Below are 25836 nucleotides of genomic sequence, written 5' to 3'. Positions count from 1 at the left end.
GAAAAAAAATCATTAAGCCAAGACTGAAATGAAAGTTCTAATATAATGATCAATGGCCACCAAATAAAAAGCAGTAGAAGAATTATACATGTGATTGGTTACATATGCCATATATTCTCTCTCTGTTATGGTATGAAAAGCAATTTACTTAATGTCACACAGGAGAGCCACTCCTCTCAATATCCAGTGGTCTGGAGACACTACTGTCCTTAAATAGATCGCGGTAATATAGTTCAGATCTGTTCTCTTGGGCTTCTTGTAAAGAGGACAAACATAGAGCTTGGGATCCTTAGGACTGGTTGTATTAACAGCAAATATATGCACCACAGGCAGCTGGACAAAAAGAATCTTTGGTGTAGATTCAATGAGTTTGCTATTTCGTCTGTCCCAGCCTGCACCTTCCAAGTATAACCCATAGATATATACTCCTTCCTGTGTGGAGAGTAAACAGATAAATCACACAAAATAAAGCACATATTTTGTAAAATGAGGAATTAGCTTAAAACATTAAAAAGAATGTATGATTTGTAGTAAAAATATCTGACATTGAATCTTTTCAAACGAATTAGTTTAAACTATAATATCACCCTTTTTCAGAAGATAATGCTACTGAAAGGGATGGCAATAGAAGTTGTTTAATAAAGTCTGCACACTATAAAATTTGATCTAAAGTTTGCTATAAATTCCAAAAATCAAGAGGTGGTACAATGAAATGGTTCTTTTAATAAAATATTTTTGTAACTGCAAAATAAAAAAAAATTAAAATATTCATACTTATTTATCTTCTATGCTGAGCAAAAACAGTGAAGTGAAGACAATAGTAACTTTTTTCTCTAGCACAATATAAATACTAAAATATCTTTCATGTCATACATACAGAAGGAGGTGCTGTGATTTCTTCTTTGTTTTGCTTCAGCACTTCATTATGTATTGTAACCGTATCTAAAGCCCAGCCTTTATGTGCTCGAGTTGCTTCTTGTCTCATTGCTGTCAGGAATCCTTGAGAAATTAAGCCCGAAATTTAGTATCTATCTCACATGACAAAAAACATCTTGCTTGGTTATCTGCATGGTTCTGCACTGAATGTTAGAGACAGATATTCAGAGTTCTATTGAAAATGAGCCCCCTGACTAATGATAGCAAACTTTGCTTTGGGCCAAATTAGGAACAAATGACAGAAGCAGCACAGAATGCATTACACTGAGAAAAATATTTTTAAACAGCACATAAAATAATATATGGGGGTTTTTACTACTGATGTATTCAGTTAACAAATATTTGCTCAGGTTACTGACTTACAAATTATCATTAGGCAATCAACTACAGGATCCACGGTAGAGGTGTGTTTCAAGAAGGAATTTGAAGACAGACAAGATATCAATTTTGTGAGCTGGTATTGATGTAAAGGCAATGTAGGAAAAAGGCAATTTTTTTTTTTTAATGAAAGAAGTAGCAAAATAAAATAAATTTCACTGATGGAAAGCAGAAAAGGTGTGTCTGAATGTGATAATAATAATCATAAAAAAAGAAGAATCTAGACAAGGCAGTGCCTACAGAGGATGAAAAATGTATGTTTTGTTAGTGAAGAAAATGGAGTCCTAGACAGAAATGAAGGTAGAGGGTGACACAATCAAGGACCAAGTTAGGTGATATTTTGAGTATTGTTTTGAACAGACTTTACAGAGATTTCCAGTAAAAAAAGGTTTGAGAGGTAAAGGGCTGAAGAGCACAAGCACAAGATGACAAACATCTGGGCAGACAAGAGGTTTGGATATGTTACAAAGGGAAAAGCTATAAAAATGAAACACTTGTAGCAAATACCTGGTTGCTTCTGTATGAGTGTCTCAGAAGATGACAATGCACTCACCAAAAACCCAATAGCTGCTATTTTATGCTACCAGATGAAGAACTACTTGGAGTTGTCAAAGAGATTGAGGCGAAGACAGAAAATTTAACAATAGAGAACTGCATACTTAAGAGTGATTACTGTAAAGACTTAAAGATGAAAAGGCATCAGTTCCTTCTTGGTAGGGCATAAAGGAAAAGACGACTAGCATTTTGTGGGCTGTCAAAGTATCTACAAGGAGAAGAAACCACCAAATGAAATACTGACCAGACAGGGGGGAAATCATGAAAGTACATAGGCATGCAGTAGAAGACAGCATTTTTAGATTTAAGAAGTGGTTTAACATGCTAATTAGGCCAAAGCCAATTAGAAGCTAAAATATTCATAGGTGATGTAAATACAGTTAATGTAGTACTTGAAATGAAAACATATTCATTTCTCAAATACTATGTATTCTGATAAAAATAAAACAGTGTTATTTAGGCTTCTAAATTTTGCTAAAAATTGATTTCATCTCTATAATATTATATTTGGTTTTTCATAAGCCTGTTCATTCCAAGTACCATGTCTACTGAATGGAATATTGTACCACCATTAACGTACATTCTCCCTTAATAATGATAATTTATAGGAGACAAACACTGGTAATGCTAAAAAATCACAACAGGTTTAAATGCAATTATTGGTGATACTTTTAGTATTATAAATAGATTTTTCCACTAAACTGATAAAATACACTCCTCACATTTTAACATTATAATGTATTTGCCAATGCTGGTAGATTTAGAGCTTGATTCACCGGTGCAATCAGTCTAGATTTTCCTGCAATGGCAGCACAGCATAGTCCAATTTCTGATTTGCCTAACACCAGTCAATTTTTAAATTTTACTGTATGATTTGATTTACCTAGCATTTCCTGGTGAGCAGTATTACGAATACAGTGACTATACTTACCTCACCCCTAGCTGTAGCACAACTTTTGCGCTTAGCAAACTTCTTTCTCCATCTACAGGACTATTTTTTTTGGAATACAGAGGCTGAAGCAATCAAGTTCAAGACCATCTGTGTCGCAGGTTTGTTTGCTATTAGTGTAAATATTTTCGTTGGTCAAAAGAATCTGGTCCATTATCTTCTTCTACACCACCATGAGTGCTGCTCTTAAATCACCCGAGATCAGTATGCTTACCAGCTGTGCCATTTATGATACAAATGGAATGATGTTTTGACTGGCATCTCAATACCGTCTTTTAATGATAATTTGGATGTGCTCCAGGCACGTCAACTGTTTGTAAGAGCAACTCCAAAAAAGACTTTGACATTAGTACTTTTTACAGTCCTGGTCACAGAAAGGCCAGTAAGAATAGAAGCATTACAAAGTGAAGATAACTCATAAAATATTCAAGTATTTCAGAGGTTAAGCCTAATGAAAAAAACGACCTCATAGCTTACATGACATAGAAGTTTCCCATGAGAATTTTGTATGGGCAGTTGTGTAGGCTAAATGAGATTCTTCTATGAACATGCATCTAATAAGGTAACAGGTTTTGTTACTCTTGGAGATGGTTACAATGTTTTTCTTCTTCTTTCCTATGAATGATAAAAATATCGAGCTATAACAGATAATGATAGATAATGTTTACTTGTACTTTGCAGTATATCTTTCATGAATTTGAACAAACTGTTCATTAAATAACCTGTGAAATAGAAACACTGTGAAAACTACAATTTGGTGATTCTCTGTGAAGGATAGGTAACTGCGATAAATGCTAACATGGTTGCATGTTCATAGAATCATAGAACACCCCAGGTTGGAAGAGAGCTCAAAAGATCACCTGGTCCAACCTTTCTGGGAAGGGGAGCCTAGATGAGATTATCTAGCATCCTGTCCATCTGCATCTTGAAAACTTCCAGCAACAGGGACTCTACCATGTCCCTGGGAGGTTGTTCTAGTGAATCATTGCTCTTACTATAAAAAAAGTCTTTCTGTTGCTACTGTACAGCATATAAATAATATCTTGCTCTAGATTAAAGCTCTTCCATACTTGCAGTTTTATAGTTTGGAATGAGTTAAACAGTTTGAAACCACAGGAAAATAATATTTTCTTTAAAAGCTGTATCACTACCATTAAGTGTATTTTCTTTAGAAGCTGTATCATATCATACTACAATATGTCAACCAGATAAAGCATATTTTTTTTTGTTAACTACATGTTTTCCTTCTTGTAATATAAAACCTGTGTTTATGGGTCAGACTAAAAGACCATCTGTACAAGCATCCTGTCTCTAACACTAGACAAAAGCAGATGCTTGATGAAATAATATTACAACGTGCAAAATGACACATAAATTCTTTCCCATCTATGTTCTTCTGGATTCTGGTAATCTGGAGTTTAGGGACCTCTCAACCTGAAGGTTAAGTTTGGACAGTCATGTTTATTGCTACCATTGGACCTGTTTCACATGACTTTAATCTCTTTCTTGAAGCCATTTATCATCTTGAATTCTATGACAGATTGTGACAGCGATGAAAAAAATCTTTTCAAGGTGTAATATTAAATTAGATATGTAGTAAACCCATTAAATTATGATTAAATACATTATTACTCAAGTCTTTTCAGTACCCTTACCTTGTGGATTAAAGAATCCGGTTATCCAAAACACATTTGGTCTTCCTTCATATATCCAAGTAGAGAATTGAGTATTTCTTTCCAAAAGTTCAGTAAACCAGAAGCCAAGTGTTGAAGAATCCCAAGATACTCTTTTCCATTCTTGAGGAATTCCAGCATCATACATATTATCAAGTGCATCTCTCAAATCCTGAAGGAATGAAATTACAATACATGAACTAAAGCAACCAAGGTAATATTTTAAAATATAGTATTCCATACATAGTAAATATGCTTTACTTGCCTCACTCATAACAATAGTTCCTTCTATGGCTAATTTAAGATCATTCAAACTGTTGCGAAGTATTGTGATCACTTTTTGCATTCGGTCAATTTCTTGCCGAAGAAAAATATTCATAGAATTAAGTAGTCCTATTTTAATTAAACGAGCTTTTACCTAAAATACAGGAACACAAAAGGAATTTAGTTAAATCTGAATTGTTGAAATGTTATATATGATATCCTAACTTGTGTTCAGAAAAGTGAATAGCAGACTTGTACTTCACATTATTTAACTAACATTTATCCCCTTAAAACTGTTGCAGTTTTTATTTTTACTTTTATTTTTTGTCTGATGCTACCCAATTACTCATGATTTTGCTAGAATAGGATTTCACCCAGAAGGCACAGGAGACTGCTGTCACAAAATGTCAAGGCTAATGTTTTTCTGTGTTTTCACATGCACCTTTGGAAATCCAAGCATAGTCTCCATGACATATCTCCATGATCAATTGTTAGATGTCTTTATTTTAAATAAAAAAGCCTCATACTGATTCACACTGATAGCAATAAAGATGTTGGTTCTTGCTTAAATCTGCTACAAGCTATATGAACTTTCTTTACAGTTCAGGGTTTCTGTTTTGGAATGTCTTATGTGAAAACTCAACAGAGAGAACAGTAAGAAAACAAATAAGATTAGCTTGCCTCATGAGGTATGTAATCTGGAGGAAGTTTCTCTAGCATGTCTTCAGCTAAACGATAAACAATTGCTTCACGAGTTTCTCCAGGTCCTGCATCACTTTCTTTAGGCTGAATATTGGTAATAGTATCTAGAACATCAGCTGCTGTATTACTTTGGTATCTGAGAGGATAAGAAATATGTTATAAATTACATAGGATTTTTTAATAGTTAAATGATACTTTGTAGAACACACATCTTGAAAGTTGAGAAAAAACATACTGTGTCATTAGGTTAAATCAAAACTCCCAACAGAAATTGTTTTCCTTTGCATCCTGCACCAAGCTGAACACACTGATTGTGAACAACATTTGGTTTTCCATGGTTGTAAAGAATATGAAATTCCCTCTACACACCCTGTTACCTTTACACTTGCTGTTTTTCTAATTCAGGGCTTAGAGGGAGTTCTGCAAGCTGAGAAAGTGAGATGGCAGAAAAGCCTATCATACGATTTCTAGGTAATCTGAGGAAAGGGAAGAAAATGGCATATGCCTGATAAGGACTTCTAACAGCTATTTGCTGGGAAGAAGCAACAAAAGTTTTGTAACAAGGAAGAATATTTCCCTCAGTTAGTTACTTCTTAAAAGTGGAATGCAGAAGAATGAAAAGGTGGAGGCATAACTCTGCAAGCTGCCCCTTTATTGATAAGTAAATTCATTCTGCTTTGAGGTATTTCAGCATTAATGATAAAAGCTGCTAGATTTACAATGTTGGAGATTAAAACCTTCTATTCCATAGTACAGCGTGGGCAGTACTAATGTAAATTTATGTTCTGAGTCAATATAAAAAAAGTGAATTAAATTAATGTGGCATTTGATGGTAAAAGATAGCAGACCACATCAGTCCTTCAACACAAGCAGAATTATAGGAGTGCTTTTGTTACAATGCTATCTAGTGGCATAGAGCTATGAGAGGCAGTAAGAAAGAAAACATAATGGTGTATGTGTTGGTACTGCAGTGCTGGTTTTGCCTACTTTTACCTTATGGAATCAGCTACATAAGTAATATACAGCATGACTCAGACACAGAACATAAATTTATACTGACTCAAAGCATAATTTTGCATGTAATTTTTACTTTTCAACCTTCATACAACACCCATCTCCTTCTATTACTTTGTCATACATAACTACATAAGACATGAAACCAAGGATTGTGCCACAGGCTAGAACACATAAACTCCTAAAGCATCTAAGCTTTGGAGATGGTATTGCAAGACTACAGAAGCTAGATACTGCAGCATTTCAACATAAACTGTTTGTGGATGTAATTATAGACTACAAATCAGAAAAATAGAAGAAATCCTACTGGAAGTTTGCTTCTCAGAGGATATAATTTCTGCCTTTCATTGTTTTTAATAACCCTTGACTTTAGATTCAAAACTCTCAAGCTTTTTTTCCATTTATGACCCCATTTAAAGAATGACAGATTTATTCAAGACCACATATGAGCAGAAAAGTTGGATAAAATCAAATTTCTCTTGGACTCATGGCTTCATTCCTCATTTGGATGACATACTCATGGTTGTAACCCGTACTCTGGGTCTCGCTGATCTAACTAGTGATAAGAGAGAAGTGAACCTTCTTCTTCACACTGCAAGTACTGTTTTTCCAATGCTGTTGTCAAACTATTCTATGTGGAAGGAATAGGTCCCATGATTATTACATCAGTTAAATTATAAAATATTACAGAATTATCAAAATGAATGGTCTTTCTCCAAATCTAAACAAGAATAGAAACAATTCAAAAAAGAAGGCAATGTGCAAACTTTGGGGAAAAGCAGAGAAGAGTTTTTGAAAAACAACCTCAAAGGAGCAGAATAAAAGGTAAGTAATATTCCCTTCTTCAATGACACAAGCTAGGAATATTCTGGAGAGGAGAAATTATCATCTGAATCTTGTATAAAGAAGTAAACATGAATAGCAAGAGCAGTTTGAACAAAACAACTTTTGTTGTAAATAAAAACAGAAAAAAGATGCACCTCGATGTATACATAATTAAAAATAATATTCCAGTGTGGAAGTAAGGAGAACATAGAAACAAGAAATTTCATTCACGTAACAGTTGGACACAGGGCATGTAAAAGACACCCTGAAACAAAATTTTTCTAGGCTTTGCAAAACCTGACTTTCCTTTACATTGCAAATAAAATGTTGAAGTACAGATGCAAACGATAATGAAAAAAAGATTGCACAGGTTTGTAGAGGAAGTACCATGTTCCTGGGAAGGAAATAAGAAATACACAATGGAGTGTCCCTGATCGCATTTAGACATCTAAGTGTAGATGCCTACATAACAGCTGTTTGTCTAGACTGCCATTATAGGTAATGCAAAGAAGCATGATTCAGCTCATGTATTTTAGATGCCTGCTTTGTGATCAGAGGAGTTGCACTTTACAAGGATCTATTTTTCTCTATCACAGTAAAGGAAGTCTTGGATAACCGTAAAGGAAGCTAAAGCAACATTAAATGAATCTCATTTACAGTATCAATGTTGCCTAAAAGTGAGTATGTAAGATAAAGCACTTTATATCTGTTTATATGGTTTTCCTGAAGCAGTATTGCAAAGCAAATTGTGTAATAAGAAGCAAAAAGAAGGAATTTTCTATGGATTTTGATTTGCTCAGGGAAGTATTATTAAGAATATTTTCTTACACAGAGTTTGGATTCAACAACCTATCATAGTTTGACAGCTAAAGTCTGTGCCATCAGGAATTTTCTGTACTGGAAGTTAAAACTAAAAATAAACGCAGCTTGAGAGAAACATTACCTTGGCTTTGTGTAGGAAACAGCAGTATCTATTGCAACATGGTATTTAAAACCTTACATTCACCAAGGGACAATGGAAGATTCTGCTCTATCTTCAGTTGGTTAATAACAGTTTAAAGCAACTTTACAAAAATTTAGTTAGATTTAAGGCTTCAGTATGAAACCAACTGGAGAACAGGTTGTGACAGAAGATTGTGAGAATATTCCTTGCCTGCTTAGGTACTTGTTAACTATGTTGCCTTTGCTGATCCTAAGATTCATAGGGCAAATTAAAATCAATCACAATGACTTCAGGTGTTAATCCCAAGTGGATGAAAGTATTGACATTCAGTTGGAACCAACGGATTGAGCTTTTGGCTGAACTGGAAAACTGTCCCACTCAATTAGTGAGAGATAAGGTTTTTCTTGTCCTCAGTAATAGTAACATGGAGAGGTCCTGGCTGTCTCAGGATTCCAATTCTAGCAGTCAGCCTTCTGCATACTCTGAGATTACTTGATAGGATATTTTAAGGAGAATTTGAATACAACTTTTTATAATGTATGAGATGCTAATCTATTTGGTCTGTGTCAAAGATGAAATTCAGACAGACAATACATGTGCATAGTTACCTATAACAGACTGTGATAAGTCATGGAAAAAAGCATGAAGCCGTTGAACATTTTCTCCAAACTCTAAAGAAATATTTACAAAGGAAAATCTTCAGAAGAAGGACTAAAGTAGCAGGAATATGCTGAGGTACCAAGTGAAAGAAAAACTCAGTACTACAGAGAAATTAAAGAGCTGTTCGTACTCACTAAATCTCCCCCAACACAGTTAGTCTCAAGTTTCCTCCTCTAAATTAGCCCTCCTGCAAGCCTAATTTTGGATCCAAAGAATGTCTCTCCTCAGGACTTTGTTTAGTACTCTGTTAAATCTTGGCTCTTCTTTAATCAGTTCTGGAAGGGATGTCTTGCAAGTATCAGAAAATGACTTGAAACAGAATATACTCTTAGGTTCTTTTCTTCAGAAGTATATATTTACAATGGTAGGTGCTAGGCAGAGTTGACAATAAAACTGTACTGTTCTCACAGCATGCTTAGAAAACTGGGCCTTTGATATGGCATCAGCCTCTCAAATTTGAGACTGACAAATTGTGGGAAATTATTGTTTTGTCCAAAAATGTTAGAAGATATTAGGTTTCCACAGCAGTTGGGCATTTGAATAACATCTGTTTTGTTTAAAAAAATACAAAAAGCTGTTAAGAAACAATGAATATGGACATAATGAAAATGCAATAAATATGGCAGAATTATTAAGAACTTCAGTGAAAAAAGTATGATGATGACTCATATCCTTTCACAGGGCATATAACATTTGAAGGAAACAAAAGCCAAGCTGTTACACACATTATTTGGAATGAAAAAGTGAATTAAGTCAAAGATATAATTTTAAATGGAGTTAGTACATGGTGCAGTTAAAAAGCCTCTTTTAAATAATAGAAATGGCAGGACTGATAGCAACAAAAGATTGTAGTTACATCCAAAGGCATGCTTGTAAACCAAATGACAATCAAGAGAATCATTTAATGAGTGTGCACAGAAAAATAATGTACTACTTGGAACAGAATGCAAACATTAGAAACTTTCTCTAGTTGAACTGTGTAGAACTTGTATCATGTTCATATAAAAGTTTTATAATGCTTTCAAATTTTAAAAAAAATTCTAAAACTACAAAGAGTAAGTAGTAAGAATTCCAACTGCTTTAAAAGAATATGTAAAATGTAGCTGTAGATACTGCATTCATAACCATGCACATCAGGTGTTCCACTTCAGTATTGAAATTCACATGAATCCTAGGTTTCCTGTGGAAAATATACTTTACCTAAGCATTTCATAGGGATGTGTTTCCAAATACTAAAAGAAAGGGTCTCTGTTTTCAATACGTGGAGACCTACTTACATAATATCAGCATTAGGATGGAGACCAAAGACCTTTGGGCTGTCCATGGCAGGGAGTGACTGGATGTGTTCAAAATACTGTTCCACAGTTTTGCACACTGGAATTTTATACCCAGTGTAAAAACAGAAAGTGCTGTCAAACATCTTTTCATTAAACCACACCTGTGAAAAATCCAGAGGGGGGAAAAAACCCACAATTACTTTGCTACTTAGAGTTTTTTTATCTCATTTTTATTCTTGGAACATTAGGGTTCTTATTTTAGCTACTATATCTAATGTTACTGGAATACAGAAGTAAATCATTAAGAGTTATGTGTTCTAAGTTTGAGTTCCAGCTAAGTCTTTTTAATAGTTTTTGCTCCTCACTAGAGAGAAAACAAGGGGAACCACCTCACTGCCGAAGAAAGATGTCTTGAAAAATTAATTTTACTCTGAAGAGTCTTATGAACTGGTGGAGAAGTGCATATTCAGCAGAAAGAAGGTCTTCTGATATCTGTATTGCAGCTGCCAATAAAAATGATAAATAACTGTGTTTTGAAGATCTCCTACCCTTGCAAAGCAATTAAGAAGACGCTTATCAAAGTCATCTGTGACTCGGCCTCCATATTGTACTTCTCCAATCATGTAGCGTACTGTGTTCCATGATATCCCCTGGATGCAAGTAAATGAGACTGTAGTTACAACATGTAAGAAGAAGGTATCCAGCCTGTAATTTCAATATCATCTGAAGTTCATAAGGCTCTGCAATGTAAGCTTGAAAAGATCATTGTTGGAAGAAAAAAATAGTACTTTGTTTTTAAAGTATTTTCTGAGCTCAGCCCTATAATTTTATAGTAGAGTTGAGCTTGATCCTGCTATTAGAAATGTATCTCATTATTTCTTGGTTGACCTGAAATCACTCTCACCTGCTGCTGCCTCTCCTCTTTCTTTTGTTTGCTCTTCCCCCAGTTTCTTATCTTTCTATTGGCAAAGTGCTGCTTTGCAAGCAATAGCTATTCTATTACATTATTCCCTGATAAATAGTAGAAGACCAAATGGCAGCCATAGAGAAGTTTGATTGGCTCTGTAAATATTTTAGCTCCCTTTCCAAAACAGATATTGTATAGACCTGTTAATATTTTTTAGATAAGGTATTGAAAGAAACCAAGAAGAAATTCTGAAGTTCTTAACATATTTTTACATGGATGATAGCACACAAAGTATTTCAGCTTGACTGTCTTACAGAGAATCTGGAACTTTGATCATTAGAAGCTGCACTGAAAGAATAGCAATGAATAAATTATAAATAGTAACATGAAGAAAAAACAAAGCAATTAAATATACTGTATGCAAATTTTATTATTCACCTTCTTGATGTCACATTCATCTAGGTGATTTTGTATAAACTGAACACTGGCTGTAAAGTCTGCTGAGTTAAATTCGTAGGGAATATTCCAACCCAAAGGCCCAAACTTGCGTCGTTCCTTAGGAATACAATTAAAACCAAATATGTTTATACAAAGACATATAATTTTGTTTCATTATTAAAGTTCAATAATAATAGTAATAAGGGAGTAAAGAATTGAACTGAAGAAGAAAGCTAGCCTAGGAAACTGCTACATGCCTTGTACACATCAGTAATAAACAAAGTTTATTGTTAAGTTACACCATGAGGGATAAATATTTATAGAAAAAGCAACAGAATAATTTATTGCTACCTTTACTAATCAAAGGATCAGTCATAGGTTTGAAATGTCCCATGTCTGTGTGGGTGATTAGATTTTTATATTAAGTAATTAATTTAAAGGATTGCCAAATCTCTACATTCTCAGCACACTCAACAATTCCGAGTTCTGCAGTTTTTCTTTCTTTTTTTTCTACATAAACTGTCCACTAATGATAGTTTCACCTTTTCAACTTCCTGTATTAATGCTTAGTTATCCAAAGGCTTCCAGGTTGCCCCTTTTGTCTTATTGTTTCACTGTATTGTTTCAATATACCTTTTTCAAAATTCACAACTTTACTATAAGGCTGCCACCTTATAAATAATAAAATTATTCAAATTTATTATTGCATACATATTTGAAAATAAATAGGTAACACTTGCAGTAACAGAAAAACAGTTGACTACAAAGAAGAATATAATCTTCAGTCCAAATATTTTAAATATTCAACACTATTAGATTTCTCACAATTTTGTTTCAGCCACTACAGCTACATTGCTCAATGATTTTTTTCAGAACGTATAACAAATTAATCCAAGAAGTTAAGAATTAAATTGCCGAATAGTGCTGACATTCATTAAATGAATAAACAGTGTAATATTGACATTCTAAAATTAACTAAGTGATAACATGTTTATTAGAGTTTAAATCACCAGGTCAACAATGACTGACACACTTTGACATCTAGGTAGAGTAACATTTAGGTACCTTAGCTACAATATTTAAAAAGAACTGGAATTGAAAATAAACCTTTTATTTTTTTCAAAATAAGTACTGTTTATAAGCAGATGAGACAGCATTGACCAATAACGCCCTGGTAGAAAAGTACAATGGTTTTCTACCAAATTCTCTGAATTACTTCTTAAGCTACATTTATCATAGTCACCTTGTCAAAGGATATTAGGAATTGGTCAGTTTAAAGGCAGGGCAATGTATATATTGCTTGCTGATTAGCAATCCATAAACAAATTTTCTGAACAGATGAATAGCTATAATAGTTTTTAAAAGTACTGATGGTTGAATAAGCTCAGATCTTCTTCAGTTCATGACTTCCACATGAACAGTGTAATCCTGAGGCAGTACACAGAACAACTTTCTCGCTGTTTATAAAAAGGTAGTAGTAGGAAAATAATGCAGAATACTCTATCTAAACAGGGACCTCCAACAAACTGTCCTTCTCTCTCCATCTTTGCTACACTGCAAATAAAAGCAGCTCAACAGAGCCCAAGGCTTAAATAGTGTTTTAACTATTTTGAGATCCTTGATGACAAGAAGGTATATTCACAGAGTTCAAAATGTTGGTATTTATTGTGATCTCAAAAGATATATCTTTAAAGTACAAAGTACAGATATTATTGTACTGGCATTGGAATTAATGTAGAAAACACGTTGACACAGATAAAATAGATAAAAACAAGGTGCTAAATGATAGATTTTATTTAATTTTAGCCATCTAGAAAGCAGACAGCTACTCTAAGCTAGGCGTCTGGGTTGCCTTTAAAATCAACGGACAGAAAGGGTGATACATCTCTAGACAATGATTCACTCTTTTATAGGCAGATGGCTAAGACAAATAAGCTGATTTTCTTTTTCAGGGTGCTTATCTATTACTAATGACTTCAGAGAGAGCTTTTTTGCTTACACTAGGCAACTAACTTTTGGACACCTAAGGTTAGATGAGAAAAAACCTCATTCTAGATGTCCATAGTATGAAAATGGTATAAAATTTATAAAACAATGAAGAGAATAAGGAACCTTGAAATACAGATTATAGAAATTAAAGCTTCAGCCCTGCAACATGATGCTATAGTCAATATCAGAATGTGTATTTTCAGGAACCTCTGTTAAAGTGACTCCATATATTATGACACTATTTGTAAACCTTATAAGAAATACCTGAACAGTAGAATGCAGGAAAGCTACAGTGTAAAGCAAAGGTTTCCACATAGGCATATTGCTAACATCTAACAGATCCTGATTAATTCCAGAAAATGTTCTTTTCAATCCAGCACGTATACCTTGGGGAGGTTCATTTGTGAACTTTATAGCAATCTGTCACGTGAAAAAGATAAAGGAATTGGATTTGTTTACTGAAACAAAAAACAGCAACATGCAAAAATGTCACAACTATTAGTTATAAATAAAATGTAAATAGCTGAAGCATTGTAGATACAAAGTTGATATGTAGTTTTACTATAAACAACTGCATAAAAGGAGTGCATACTAGATTGGGCCACAAAAGATTTTGAACATAGACCTTCGGTTTATGTTGGTCAGAACTATCACTGACACTTGTCCATGTATGTAAGAATTTTCACCTACAACGTGGAAGCAGTTTTCATGCTTTTGAGAAGGCATCATATGGTTCTCAATCCCTAATTCAATGACTGAATGATGGAAGAGAACTCTCCAGAGTAGATGACAAGAACTCTGTTGTATTTCTGGTCCCAGGACTTCACAGTAAATACAAAGAAATCTCACCTCTCCTCAGATCAGATCTTTGTGTTCACAGTGGCTACTCTGAACTCTGTGGCTATGTCTTCAGCAGTAAATTAGATTCACCTGAGTACGTTCCTGGGTGCTCTGGTCAGCAGGCATGGATTCTGCATTTCTAGTAGTAAACTGCACAGCCCCTTAGAATACAGCCCCTTAATTTCATGCAAACTGCCTAATGGGAATAGTTGCTACCAAATTTTAATTGTCAAACCATACCTGAAAATTATTTTGAAGACTGCTAGTTAGCACAGGTTTTCACATCAGAGAATGTTGTAACTACTTAATCCTATGGACTATTGCATTTTAGTGCTGGGTAATGTTCATGGGCCACACTTGAATCTATTATTAGTTTAGACACAGACTGGCCTTACCAGAATCTCTGTTCCTTGAAACACTTTCAAGTGCTGGAGGAACCCAAATAAAAACTAAGTATTTTTCTGCTCCAACAGTAAGTACTTGTCCGGCTGGCTTGGGTAACATGGTAGCATGTATTGAAAGAACAGTAAATGCCAGGCTACCCATGGGCTGAATGCAAGCATGGCTCTGAACTGTTTCTACTTCTGAAAGACGCTTAATGGAAGACACTCATGAATATGTACTTCACCTGGCAGTTTTACTATCTCCATATTTGTGGTAAAGAACTTCAATTATTTTTAAGGAATGACTTTTCAACTTCAGTTTCACAAATTTATTTCTGGGCTGCAGGGCCCAGGCAAGCTGTCTCAGAGATGAGCTCCAGTTTTCTGCAAGGATCTGTCTGCACATGAACACACTAGAGTGTTGGACTGAATGGCAACACTTGCTAACCAGTCTTTCCACATTTCAGAGGATATCTTGATCAGTTATTGATGAATTTTCTGCATAAAAAAGAAGCAAATTATTCTCTCCTTTCTTCTGAGAAGGAGCTGACCTTTGGCTTGTCAGTTATTCATTTTCTGGAATCCCTGAATACGTTAATATTTTAACAGGTAATGTGATGCTATGGACTGGGAAATCACATGTGAAACATTTGAGATAAATGCAATGAAGATTCATTTAGCAACCCTCTCAGTTCTCTATTCTCACTTTTAGCAAAACTGTATGTTTATACACCTCACAATTCATAAACCCCTTGAAGATGCAGAATGACTTCATCTTCTGTTGAGATAATACAAGAGAATGTAGGTCCATAGAGCTAGCTTTCCATATGCAGTGCTCTTCTATGGTGGCATACCCTTCCTACTGAAGGTTGTCTCCTAGATTGATTTGAGAAAGGAAGCCTTCCCCCACTTTACATCCTATATATCTATTTTCATTTAGAGAGAATGAGAACCACTAAGGAGACTTAGTGGTTCTAAGAGTGGTTTTCAAGAGGAAAGGGGTCTATGAACACAGAAGTGTCAACACACAACTATTACACTAGATATTAACTAACATTATGGCCCACTATGAGAGTGCTAGGAACCATCATAAGTGACTTAAATGTACTTTGTAAGAGTTTAGGCAATTTTCCTTGTACTGATGAAAAATGTCTCTTTGAGATCTACAGAACAACCATTTATAGTTTATCCAAAGAAAAACAGGTTACTTCTTGGTAGATGATGTTCTTTGAGATGTGCTGTCCCTGTGTGTTCTGTCCCCTTTATCCTTTATTTCAGATAGGGAAATCTGGAAGAGTCTAAGAGCAGTTGCAGGCATTACTCTGTTCACAAGGCATCTGGTTGGGCAAAAAGGGATACAGAGAAAGCCTGATAGTTTTGATTCAAGTGTTTCTGTGTACAGAATTAGTGTGGACTCACACATACATAAGGCATTTTTGGGAACTTTCAGTTACTGGTAAGTAACCTTTCTGTTTAAAGTGGTATTTTCTTTGTAAGGAAAGTTCATTTTTTCTGGGGTCTTGGGTATTTTTCCTCATTTATTTAATTTCCGTTTACAAACTTATTTTGAATAATTTTGATGGCATGAGGTACCTGAATTAAATAGTTGAACAAACCTGTAGCAGCGTAATTGGGAATTTAGGATGTGGTTCAGTAGTTATCCAAACTCGAAATGTCTCATCCTGTATCTCAGCAGCAAGAAGAGTCTCCAGTAGTTCATCCATGAAATCCAGTCCAAGATGACAATTCTGAAGTAACACCCAGCCTCCCTAAATAAGAATATCGACCATTACCATATACAATTTAGAATAAGTTATTCATAATGCTAAAACCAACTGTCTATATTAGAATCAAATTTGGTCTTGCATGTAATTTTTTTTTAAATTTTATTTTATTGACTTTTGGTCTGTTTCTGAATATGTATTATCATTTGACTTGATATGATATTGGCACAGTTAAAGCAAATAGGAAAAGTTAGTCCAAAAGTTATTTCCACATCCTACACTTCACAATGAAAATAACATAATCAGAGCCAATATTCTAAGTAAAGTATCAGTGCTACCTAGTGGCAAAAAGAAGTAATTCCTGTCCTCTCCCAGCAAAACGCCAGTGATAAGCAATCCTGCCATCAGATCCAAAAGAATGTGAGTGGAAAAGTAACCGTTGAAATCTAAGAAAAATATCTTTTTTAAAAACTTAATCGTTAATAACATAATCTAAATTAAGTGTAAAGACGTGGTAACAAGACTCTAAAACTTTTCAACTACAGTTAATTTATCTGCAATAAATGCATTTGTGTAACATTCAATCTCCACGTATTAATTTTGATGTTATTCAACTCTCAAATTGCATGAAAGCTCTATTTTGACTATTAACTCGATGCACTTCTACTTATGAATTTAAATTCGATCAGTTTTTTGTAGCATAACTTTAGAAGGCTGGTGAATCAGAAGCCTGATATTAAAATGAGACATTATTTAATCAGTTCTAAACAGTGATGTGTGGATTTCATTACAGGTTGTAAATTAATTTTGGCAATTTTGTTTTCACTCATTTAAAAAGAAATAAATAACATTTGGTGACAAAATATAATTGAAATATTTATGGTGAACTGATAGATATTTAAAAAAAAGATTCAGTGAAGGAGGTTTTTTGCTTCTTTTGTGGGGAACCACTTTTTTGAGGAAGATCTTTAATCAATTTGTCACATTTCCAGATGAATCAGGGTCAGTTTTTGAAAATTATCTTCCTGTAACACAGCATAGCAGTTTTAATCACATTATATACTCTGGCCAGAGGTAGGAAAAAAACCCTATGATATGACTTCACATTCACTAATTCTGTTTCGTTCTTTTAAATCTGATGTTCGCATATCCCTCCCTCTGTAAAATGTGTACAACACCAAGGCATTTAGTTCAGAAATTGTTATTAGTAGCTCTACTGGAATGCTGTTTTGAGTATCCTTGTGCTTTTAACTGAGGGCAAAAGAAAGGCAGGGATGCCCTATTTTCACCATTCCAATGAACTGGAAGTTGATGATGACTGTTCTAGACATACGAACACAAAGATGTATGCATGCATTTGCACATCGTAAAAAATGCCACCTTCTATAAAGAGATGTCTTTTTTCTTTTTTTTCCAAAGCGGTGTACATCTGTATTCTAGCACTGGTGTCACAACATTTGGTAGGACTTGAGAAGTTACTGGGATACAATATAGAGAACCTTCCATAACTAAGGATGCATTAGCTAGAGAACCTTGTATTATTACAGTAATGTCTAGAAAGTGTGCAGTAAAGGCCATATACAAGTATTATGTATGTCCATAATAGAAAAACACAAATAAAGCAGACTATACTATGGTCAAATGAATAAATATCATCTGATGAGGTTTGGGGGGGGGGGGGGGGGTGCCTCAAATGAAGATATCTCACAGATAGCAGGCAACGTTCTAGTTGAAGATGTGACCCGCTCATTGCAGGGGGGTTGGACTAGATGACTTTTAAAGGTCCTGTCCAACCCAAATTATTCTATGATTCTCTGATTCTATAATACAATTGGAATTCCCTGAACTGATACTGCCTGACCTTTTTTTTTTCTTGAATGAAAGACAGGAAGACCTGGAAAGGCTCTGAAGCACTTCAGTCTATCAGATTAAGAGAACAGGACTTTGCAGAAATCTAAAAAAGCATTTCCACATCTCCTTACGATTAAACAGTAGTGAATAAGGTGACAAAAGAACTGTTTAGTTCAGATGGCAATCTAAAATGATCTCGATCATGGACCTGCAACAGTCTCAAAAATACATTTGTTCTTGCAGAGTGTTCTATGTTGTGATCTCATTTTCACTGCTTGTGCTTCCAGAACTCTAATGGGTGAGGACAGAGACCCAGGGAATCTAACGGATGTCATATATTCTGAGTACTTAAGTTTTAAATATAATAATGAATCCATCTTTAACTTTTTATCTTACTTTTGGTGAATACTCCCCACTCAACCAGTATGAAAGCATATACTGCTTAACAAATAGGTAATATCGTACCAATCAAAACTTTTATTGAACACAAGTTAGCTCAGGTTTATTTAGCTGAATACTACAAGTGGTGCTGTATTCCTGGTTTAGTAAGGACTAGCTGTTGGTTATGGTCATGTGAAAAATGTTTAATTTATTAATATAGTTCTTGCAGTCTTCTGCTTTCTATTATTGGAGATATTCTAGGCCTTCAGAATACTGGCATAGGACTAATTCCTGGTATTTTGAGTTTACAGGCAACTATGGCAGTATGTCTTCATTTGCAACACTGTCCACAACTCTGAAGTGTTCAGCTGATGAGACTATGCTAGCTTTACACTGTAACTTTTCTGTTGTATTTGAGGTTTCAACTACCATCTTTCTGTAGCTGCTACTTAGACTTCTCATGTGTTTACTGTTTGAGAATATCATCTGCCATAACAAAATACACTACAATATTTAAAAGAAAAATTCTTAAATATTGTTTTGAAATTCTTAGGCATCCTTGGGACTCAAAGCCAAAAGGATTGGCAATTAAAGAAACAAAGAACCCAAAACAATTGCTGGTGAGCAAGAGACCCTCTCACTAGCACAGATGCGAGGAAAATGTGAGGCCGTATTAGGAGCCAGCACATCCTTCTATATCTACAGCTTTCAGCTATATGTGCACTACTCACCATTTTATCTAGTAGAAATTATGCAACATCTAGGTAGCTCTCATGAGGGGAAAAAAATAATAATAAAAAAATTTCCAGTAAAGAGGTGGGACCTGTAAGTCCTTGTCCTGGTTTCAGCTGGGATAGAGTTAACTGTCTTCCTAGTAGCTGGTACAGTGCTATGTTTTGAGTTCAGTATGCGAAGAATGTTGATAACACTGATGTTTTCAGTTGTTGCTAAGTAGTGTTTAGGCTAAAGTCAAGGATTTTTCAGCCTGTCATGCCCAGCCAGTGAGAAAGCTGGAGGGGCACAAGAAGTTGGCACAGGACACAGCCAGGGCACCTGATCCAAACTGGCCAACAGGGTATTCCATACCATGGGACGTCCTATCTAGTACAGGAACTGGGGAATGGGGCAGGGAATCGCCACTTGGGGACTAGCTGGGTGTCAGTGGGTAGGTGGTGAGCAATTGCTCTGCACATCATTTGTACATTCCAATCCTTTTAATACTACTCTTGTCATTTTATTAGTGTTATCATTATCATTATTAGTTTCTTCTTTTCTGTTCTATTAAACCATTCTTATCTCAACCCACGAGTTTTACTTCTTTTCCCCCCCCTGATTTTCTCCTCCTTCCCACTGGGTGGGGGGGGGAGTGAGTGAGCGGCTGCGTGGTGCTTAGTTGCTGGCTGGGGTTAAACCATGACAGTCCTGCAGGATAGAACTAGGACATGATGTCCTTTTACCCTTGGTTAGCAGCATAGTGATAAGAAGGGAACGTGCTACCTTTGCAAAGCTGCTCAATATCACTGCTGCCAGAAGTATTTACTTGGACTCCGCTGGCACATGCATGTCCTACAGCGGAATTTTTTTAAGCTCAGGCACTCAAGGAGACTTGTCTACCCTGAGATATGCCTGATAGTAAGGTGAAAGTGCAAAATATGAAAGATTGCATGCAAAAGAAGTGTAAAAGAATACTAAAACAGACAATCAACTTATATTGCAGTGGTTCTTTCCCCACCTGTTGCATTGACATCTGTATGATTTTGCGTGCATGAACTTCTTGTCCTTGACCCATAGAGATGGTCCAACATTCTACAACACATTTGACAATATATGATTAATGAATTTACATTCTTGAGAAAAAGCAAGAATTGCAATTCAGTCCAAAAAACCAGTGATATAAATACAGCATAATTAAAGACATTTTAATGCAAAAATATATACTTATGAAAGTAGAATCCCTTCACCATATTATGCTACTATGTATAATTTTTCTAAACATCGAAACTTGTAAAATAACATTAAAATATACATCCACAATATTTACAGTGTTTGTAGAAGTGAAAGACTCTGACTAACATTATTATTTTCAATGGGAATTTGTGCCAAACTTTAATGAAATAAGCCACAGCATTTGAAATATGAATCTAGATTTTTCTTTAAGTGTAGATAATGAAGCCATATAAATGAGCACAATGCATAACTGTAATATTGCATTAGTGAACATATTAATGTGACTAATATCACAGAATCATAGAATCATTTAGGTTGGAAAACACCTTTAAGATCATCAAGTCCAACCATTAATGCACCACTTCCAAGTCCACCACTAAACCATGTCCCTAAGTGCCACATCTACACATCTTTTAAATATCTCCAGGGATGGCAACTCAACCACTTCCCTGGGCAGCCTGTGAATATATGTATCTACTTCCAACTCAGTTTATATGCACAATTTTTCAAAATTTCCATATAATGTAGACATAAAGTCCAGAGTATAAAAATGCAGATCTTGTGGGTATTTTTGTTACGATGTAATCTTGTAAGCAGATTGCTTATTTTTACATTGCTTGCAGTTAAGAGTTAAAACAAGAAAGCAGTATTGTCACCATGCCAGAATTAAAAAAAAAAAAAAAAAAAAAAAAGTAAATATTGTCTAACAGATAGGGATTTAAAAAGTATCACCACTGGGAAGGAGGTTAACAATTTATTAAAAAGGAACTGAAAATGTTACTGTCTGACTGCACACAGAATGATTCTCAGCATACCATCTTTTATTTAAGAAATACTTTTCAGAAAAAAAATCTCTGAAATTACTTAGATTACCCTTCTGTATCTCAACACATGACAATGAATAATTACTTTCATACCCAATTTAAGCTTCCTAGCCAAGGAATCAATCTGAATAGTTGGGTCAGATCCCACAGACAAGAAACAGAGGAGAGGTGTTCGTGTGTCACTTTCCTCCCAAGTTTTTTCTAAATTCAAAATTACTGGTTCTATATATTTCTCATCCAAGGAATTTGCAATATATTTCCTGGCTTGGGAAAGTGTTCGGTCTGGACACCAAGACCTAGAAATTAAAATATATACCAAGACACAAATTCACTGCCTCTTCCTGTTGCAAAGAACAGTCTTAAATTAGAAATTCTATTTTTATGAAATAGAGATTTTTGCTTCATAATATGCATATGTGTATATATATATACATACATTCATATATATGTTTGTAGGTTTGTCTTTACAGATATAACAATAGACAGAGCTGGTAGTCTTCCCTCTACTTATGACTGTTTGATACTTTTCAGTTGCTTACAATTTTGCCTTAATTAAACTACTTGCACTGGAATTTCCTGTTTTGGGTACCTTTATCATGTTGGGACATTCTTCATTTTAAACAGAGCTTTTGTATCTGAGAACACAAGTAGGGAAATGTAAGATTGTTTTTGTCCTTTAGTAAAATTCTGCAGATGTTTCACTGGGTCTGTTAGTCTTTTAGGGTACAGACTCAACTCTTCTGCACTGGATTGCATTCGTGTTGGGGATAAATCTTTATTTTCTGATGGAAAAAAACCAACCAGAACAACTACTTTTGGATAAGAGATATGACTTTGCAAAACTTAAATTTATAGGTTTATTATTGTCCTGGTTTCAGCTGGGATAGAGTTAACTGTCTTCCTAGTAGCTGGTACAGTGCTATGTTTTGAGTTCAGTATGCGAAGAATGCTGATAACACTGATGTTTTCAGTTGTTGCTAAGTAGTGTTTAGGCTAAAGTCAAGGATTTTTCAGCCTGTCATGCCCAGCCAGTGAGAAAGCTGGAGGGGCACGAGAAGTTGGCACAGGACACAGCCAGGGCACCTGATCCAAGCTGGCCAACAGGGTATTCCATACCATGGGACATCCTATCTAGTACAGGAACTGGGGAGTGGGGGCAGGGAATCGCCGCTTGGGGACTAGCTGGGTGTCAGTGGGTAGGTGGTGAGCAATTGCTCTGCACATCATTTGTACATTCCAATCCTTTTAATACTACTCTTGTCATTTTATTAGTGTTATCATTATCATTATTAGTTTCTTCTTTTCTGTTCTATTAAACCATTCTTATCTCAACCCACGAGTTTTACTTCTTTTTTTCCCCCCGATTTTCTACTCCTTCCCACTGGGTGGGGGGGGGGGAGTGAGTGAGCGGCTGTGTGGTGCTTAGTTGCTGACTGGGGTTAAACCACTACAATTATCTAAAGGCTTAGGACTCAGATGTTCCCTTCCCCTTTCGGGGTATATAGCATATAACAATATAGTACTACTTCCATCAGATCCTGGCCTTTTTTACTGCACAGATTGAATCTGCTCCAAAGACAAATCATGGTCTAGTAATTAAAGTTGGTTTTTTGTAGCATCTGTGATTTATTTGTTGCAGCACTTGGAAATTATACAACGAACATAGGAAGATATTATCTCATGCATAAAGCAGCTGCTTTGGGGAAATCCACTCTATCCCACACTGTGGCACAGAGATCTTAGCTGATGCAATAAAATCATTTGTAGCACACTTTTCACATGGGGTTTTTGAATACCTGTTTTACCTTTTCACTTTTTTTTTTTAAATTACTTAAAGTTATTTAAAATAGTTAATTTTAAAAGAAATGAAACAGAAATAATTTCAAAAACTATCTGAATGATTCCACTTTTTCAATGGCTTTTTGGAAAAGGCTGCAATGTGATTGTGTTTCCATTTGTCATGACACAAAAGCAAAGCTATAAAAAAATATTTTCTAGAAATAATAACTTTTTTAGACTCTTCAGAAGATAGCTCTGAAGTGAGTGAATTAAATCATATTTCATGTGAGTGAATTAAATTGTATTTCATGTCTCCCAGAAATTAAAATTATGCTATTATGATAATAGCATATCGATAGACTGAGACATGTGATGCAGCCATGTATGTTATTTCTCAAATTTCTGAAGATGCTCACCTGATAAGTAAAAGCTTGTGAAAGGTATCAAGTGAATCATTATATCCATCAGGTATAATTTCATCCTCAGGAGCATCTTTATCAAACCAACTTTTCCATCCTTTTTCATTAAAGGCTATCTAAATTTATAACATTAACACACATATAAATATATTTCAGCTGTAGTAAAACCCCCTTGTAAATGTATTTTAATGAGAGTCTGTTATTATATTAGGATATATTACGTGTAACATTAAGAGTCTACAGCATTTAAGATATACATCATGCAAATTTCTATTAAGATCCTACAAACAGAAATTTTAGTATTAAGATGCAGACTCTTAAGCTAATCAGTTATCCACGGATTCCACTCCCAAACACATGCAGCTACTTAAGAAAAAAAGAGTAATTAGCAGAAGGATTCTATACAACAAAAGGAACATACCATGATTAATTTATTCCTTCTGATCACAAAGTACTAAGAGGAACAGAAAAATCTGTCCAAGTACAGTCCAGTCAGCCAAAGAATCACAAATTAAAAATAACAGACTCTAGTAAGCTTTTGACTTGAGAAAGAATAAATCTGACCATAAATACGATCATTATCTAGGCACCTCTTAGAACCCATGATCTAATAGGATGAGGGATGCTGGTGGACAGAACACAGTGAATATTGCTATGCAGTTGAGCCTTTAATGCAGTGACTGAGAAGAGTCAACTACTGCAGTATTCTCAGATCACTGGGAAGAGAACAAGGAACACACTGATACCAATCTGTTCCATATGCCTATTATAAACCAAGGAGCCCTGTCCAGTTAACTGACATGGTTTCAAATAGAAGTAGTTTCAGAACAACCTACATCAAGAATGGACTGGGAGAGGAATGAGAAATGAACATACAGGGACCTCTTCCAACCACATATTTCCTACAATGGAACTCATTCAGAGAGATTCATAAACACCAAATGTCTGTTTCTGAATCATAGCCCAAGTCTGATGAAAAAAAACAACTTTATAAGCAAATAGCTCAGTTCTACATTAACTGACATCAACCTGAGCACCTGCTAGGAGAGTATGCAGAGGAGGTACCTTCTTAAAGCTAGGCTGCAGCCAGAGATAGGTTACTGAGCTAAATGGACTTTAGTTGACTCAGTAAAATCATTAAGCTTTCATTACATATTTCTTTGTACCATCTCTCACTCAACCACAGCTGGAAGTAGTAGGTGTGAAAAGGAACAGGGTCATCTAAATGTTTAAAGAGGAATATGTGTATTAAGTTAGGCATCTGGGACTGGAGGACTTAAATTTTAGAGGAGAAAAAAATTTGTAACTGGCAAGAAAAAAAGAAAAACACAGGAACCTCTTGAGAACTGAGCATACCATTTTCAAACTTTTTTTTCTTACTTTAAATAATTTTGTTTGTACCTAAATGGATAACGATACGGTTGTATTTAATGTGATGAGCCAAATAGAACATCATAGCTAGTGGATGCAAATAAGTATTAAAAAGGTGTTATTTCCATATTTGCATTTTTTATTGATATCCTAGTTGGCACTCTCCCAGATCCCATCTCTCTTACTAAAATCACCTAATTGTCACTTTTCAACTTGTAAATTTATGGCAACTTTAAGTTAGTGCTAAAAGATTAGTTAAAAAAAGAGGCCTTTTCAGGTAACATGGTTGCCTAAATATTTTGGAGTCTAAAATTTTGTTTGCACCAATTCTAGAAAAGTCCTATAACAGAACCATTACAATCTACAAATTAAAAGGAAAATACATAATTCATAACCCCATGGCTAAATTTAAATAATGTTAGCAAGTGTGCAGTGGCATGCATTTTGGGTTCTGGTGCCCTAACAATGCACAGTGAAGACCTAACTAGAATTCCTCCAACTTTCTTGTAACTCAATATCCTGTTTTGATACCTCCAGAAACCAAAACCTGGAGGAAATGGGCTCATATGTGTCCATATCTTCCCTTTATACAGCATTGGGAAACAGCCAAGACCACTTCCAGGTACACCATTTAGATAAAATCTCTGCTACCCTTCAGGGCACTAAATGCCATCACTAAACGGACTTGGCTGACCAATGCTGTAACAGCACAAAGAACTTAACGACCTGGCTATCAGTCTGATTAACAAGGAGTGCTTAGAAGGCACAGAAAAAGAAATGCTTAGGGAATGTTTTAACTACACTAAA

General features: G+C 35.1%; 1 protein-coding gene across 1 annotated transcript in view; it reads right to left on the bottom strand.

The window, feature by feature from the left end:
* Positions 1 to 130: 130 nt before the first annotated feature.
* DNAH8 (dynein axonemal heavy chain 8) overlaps positions 131 to 25836 on the bottom strand; it is a 150525-nt gene continuing 124819 nt past the window's right edge. Inside the window, 13 exon segments of the mRNA XM_049833809.1 lie at positions 131 to 432; positions 878 to 999; positions 4474 to 4663; positions 4757 to 4909; positions 5437 to 5593; positions 10177 to 10337; positions 10725 to 10826; positions 11522 to 11638; positions 13775 to 13930; positions 16350 to 16502; positions 20422 to 20495; positions 21554 to 21756; positions 23656 to 23774. Coding sequence (XP_049689766.1) covers positions 145 to 432; positions 878 to 999; positions 4474 to 4663; positions 4757 to 4909; positions 5437 to 5593; positions 10177 to 10337; positions 10725 to 10826; positions 11522 to 11638; positions 13775 to 13930; positions 16350 to 16502; positions 20422 to 20495; positions 21554 to 21756; positions 23656 to 23774 — 1995 coding nt within the window. The 3' untranslated portion in view covers positions 131 to 144.

This window comes from Accipiter gentilis, chromosome 30 (assembly GCF_929443795.1).
Source record: "Accipiter gentilis chromosome 30, bAccGen1.1, whole genome shotgun sequence".
In the NCBI taxonomy this organism is placed as follows: domain Eukaryota; kingdom Metazoa; phylum Chordata; class Aves; order Accipitriformes; family Accipitridae; genus Astur; species Astur gentilis.
The sequence above is the reverse complement of the archived record's forward strand: the minus strand, read 5'-3'. Positions and strand labels throughout refer to the sequence as shown.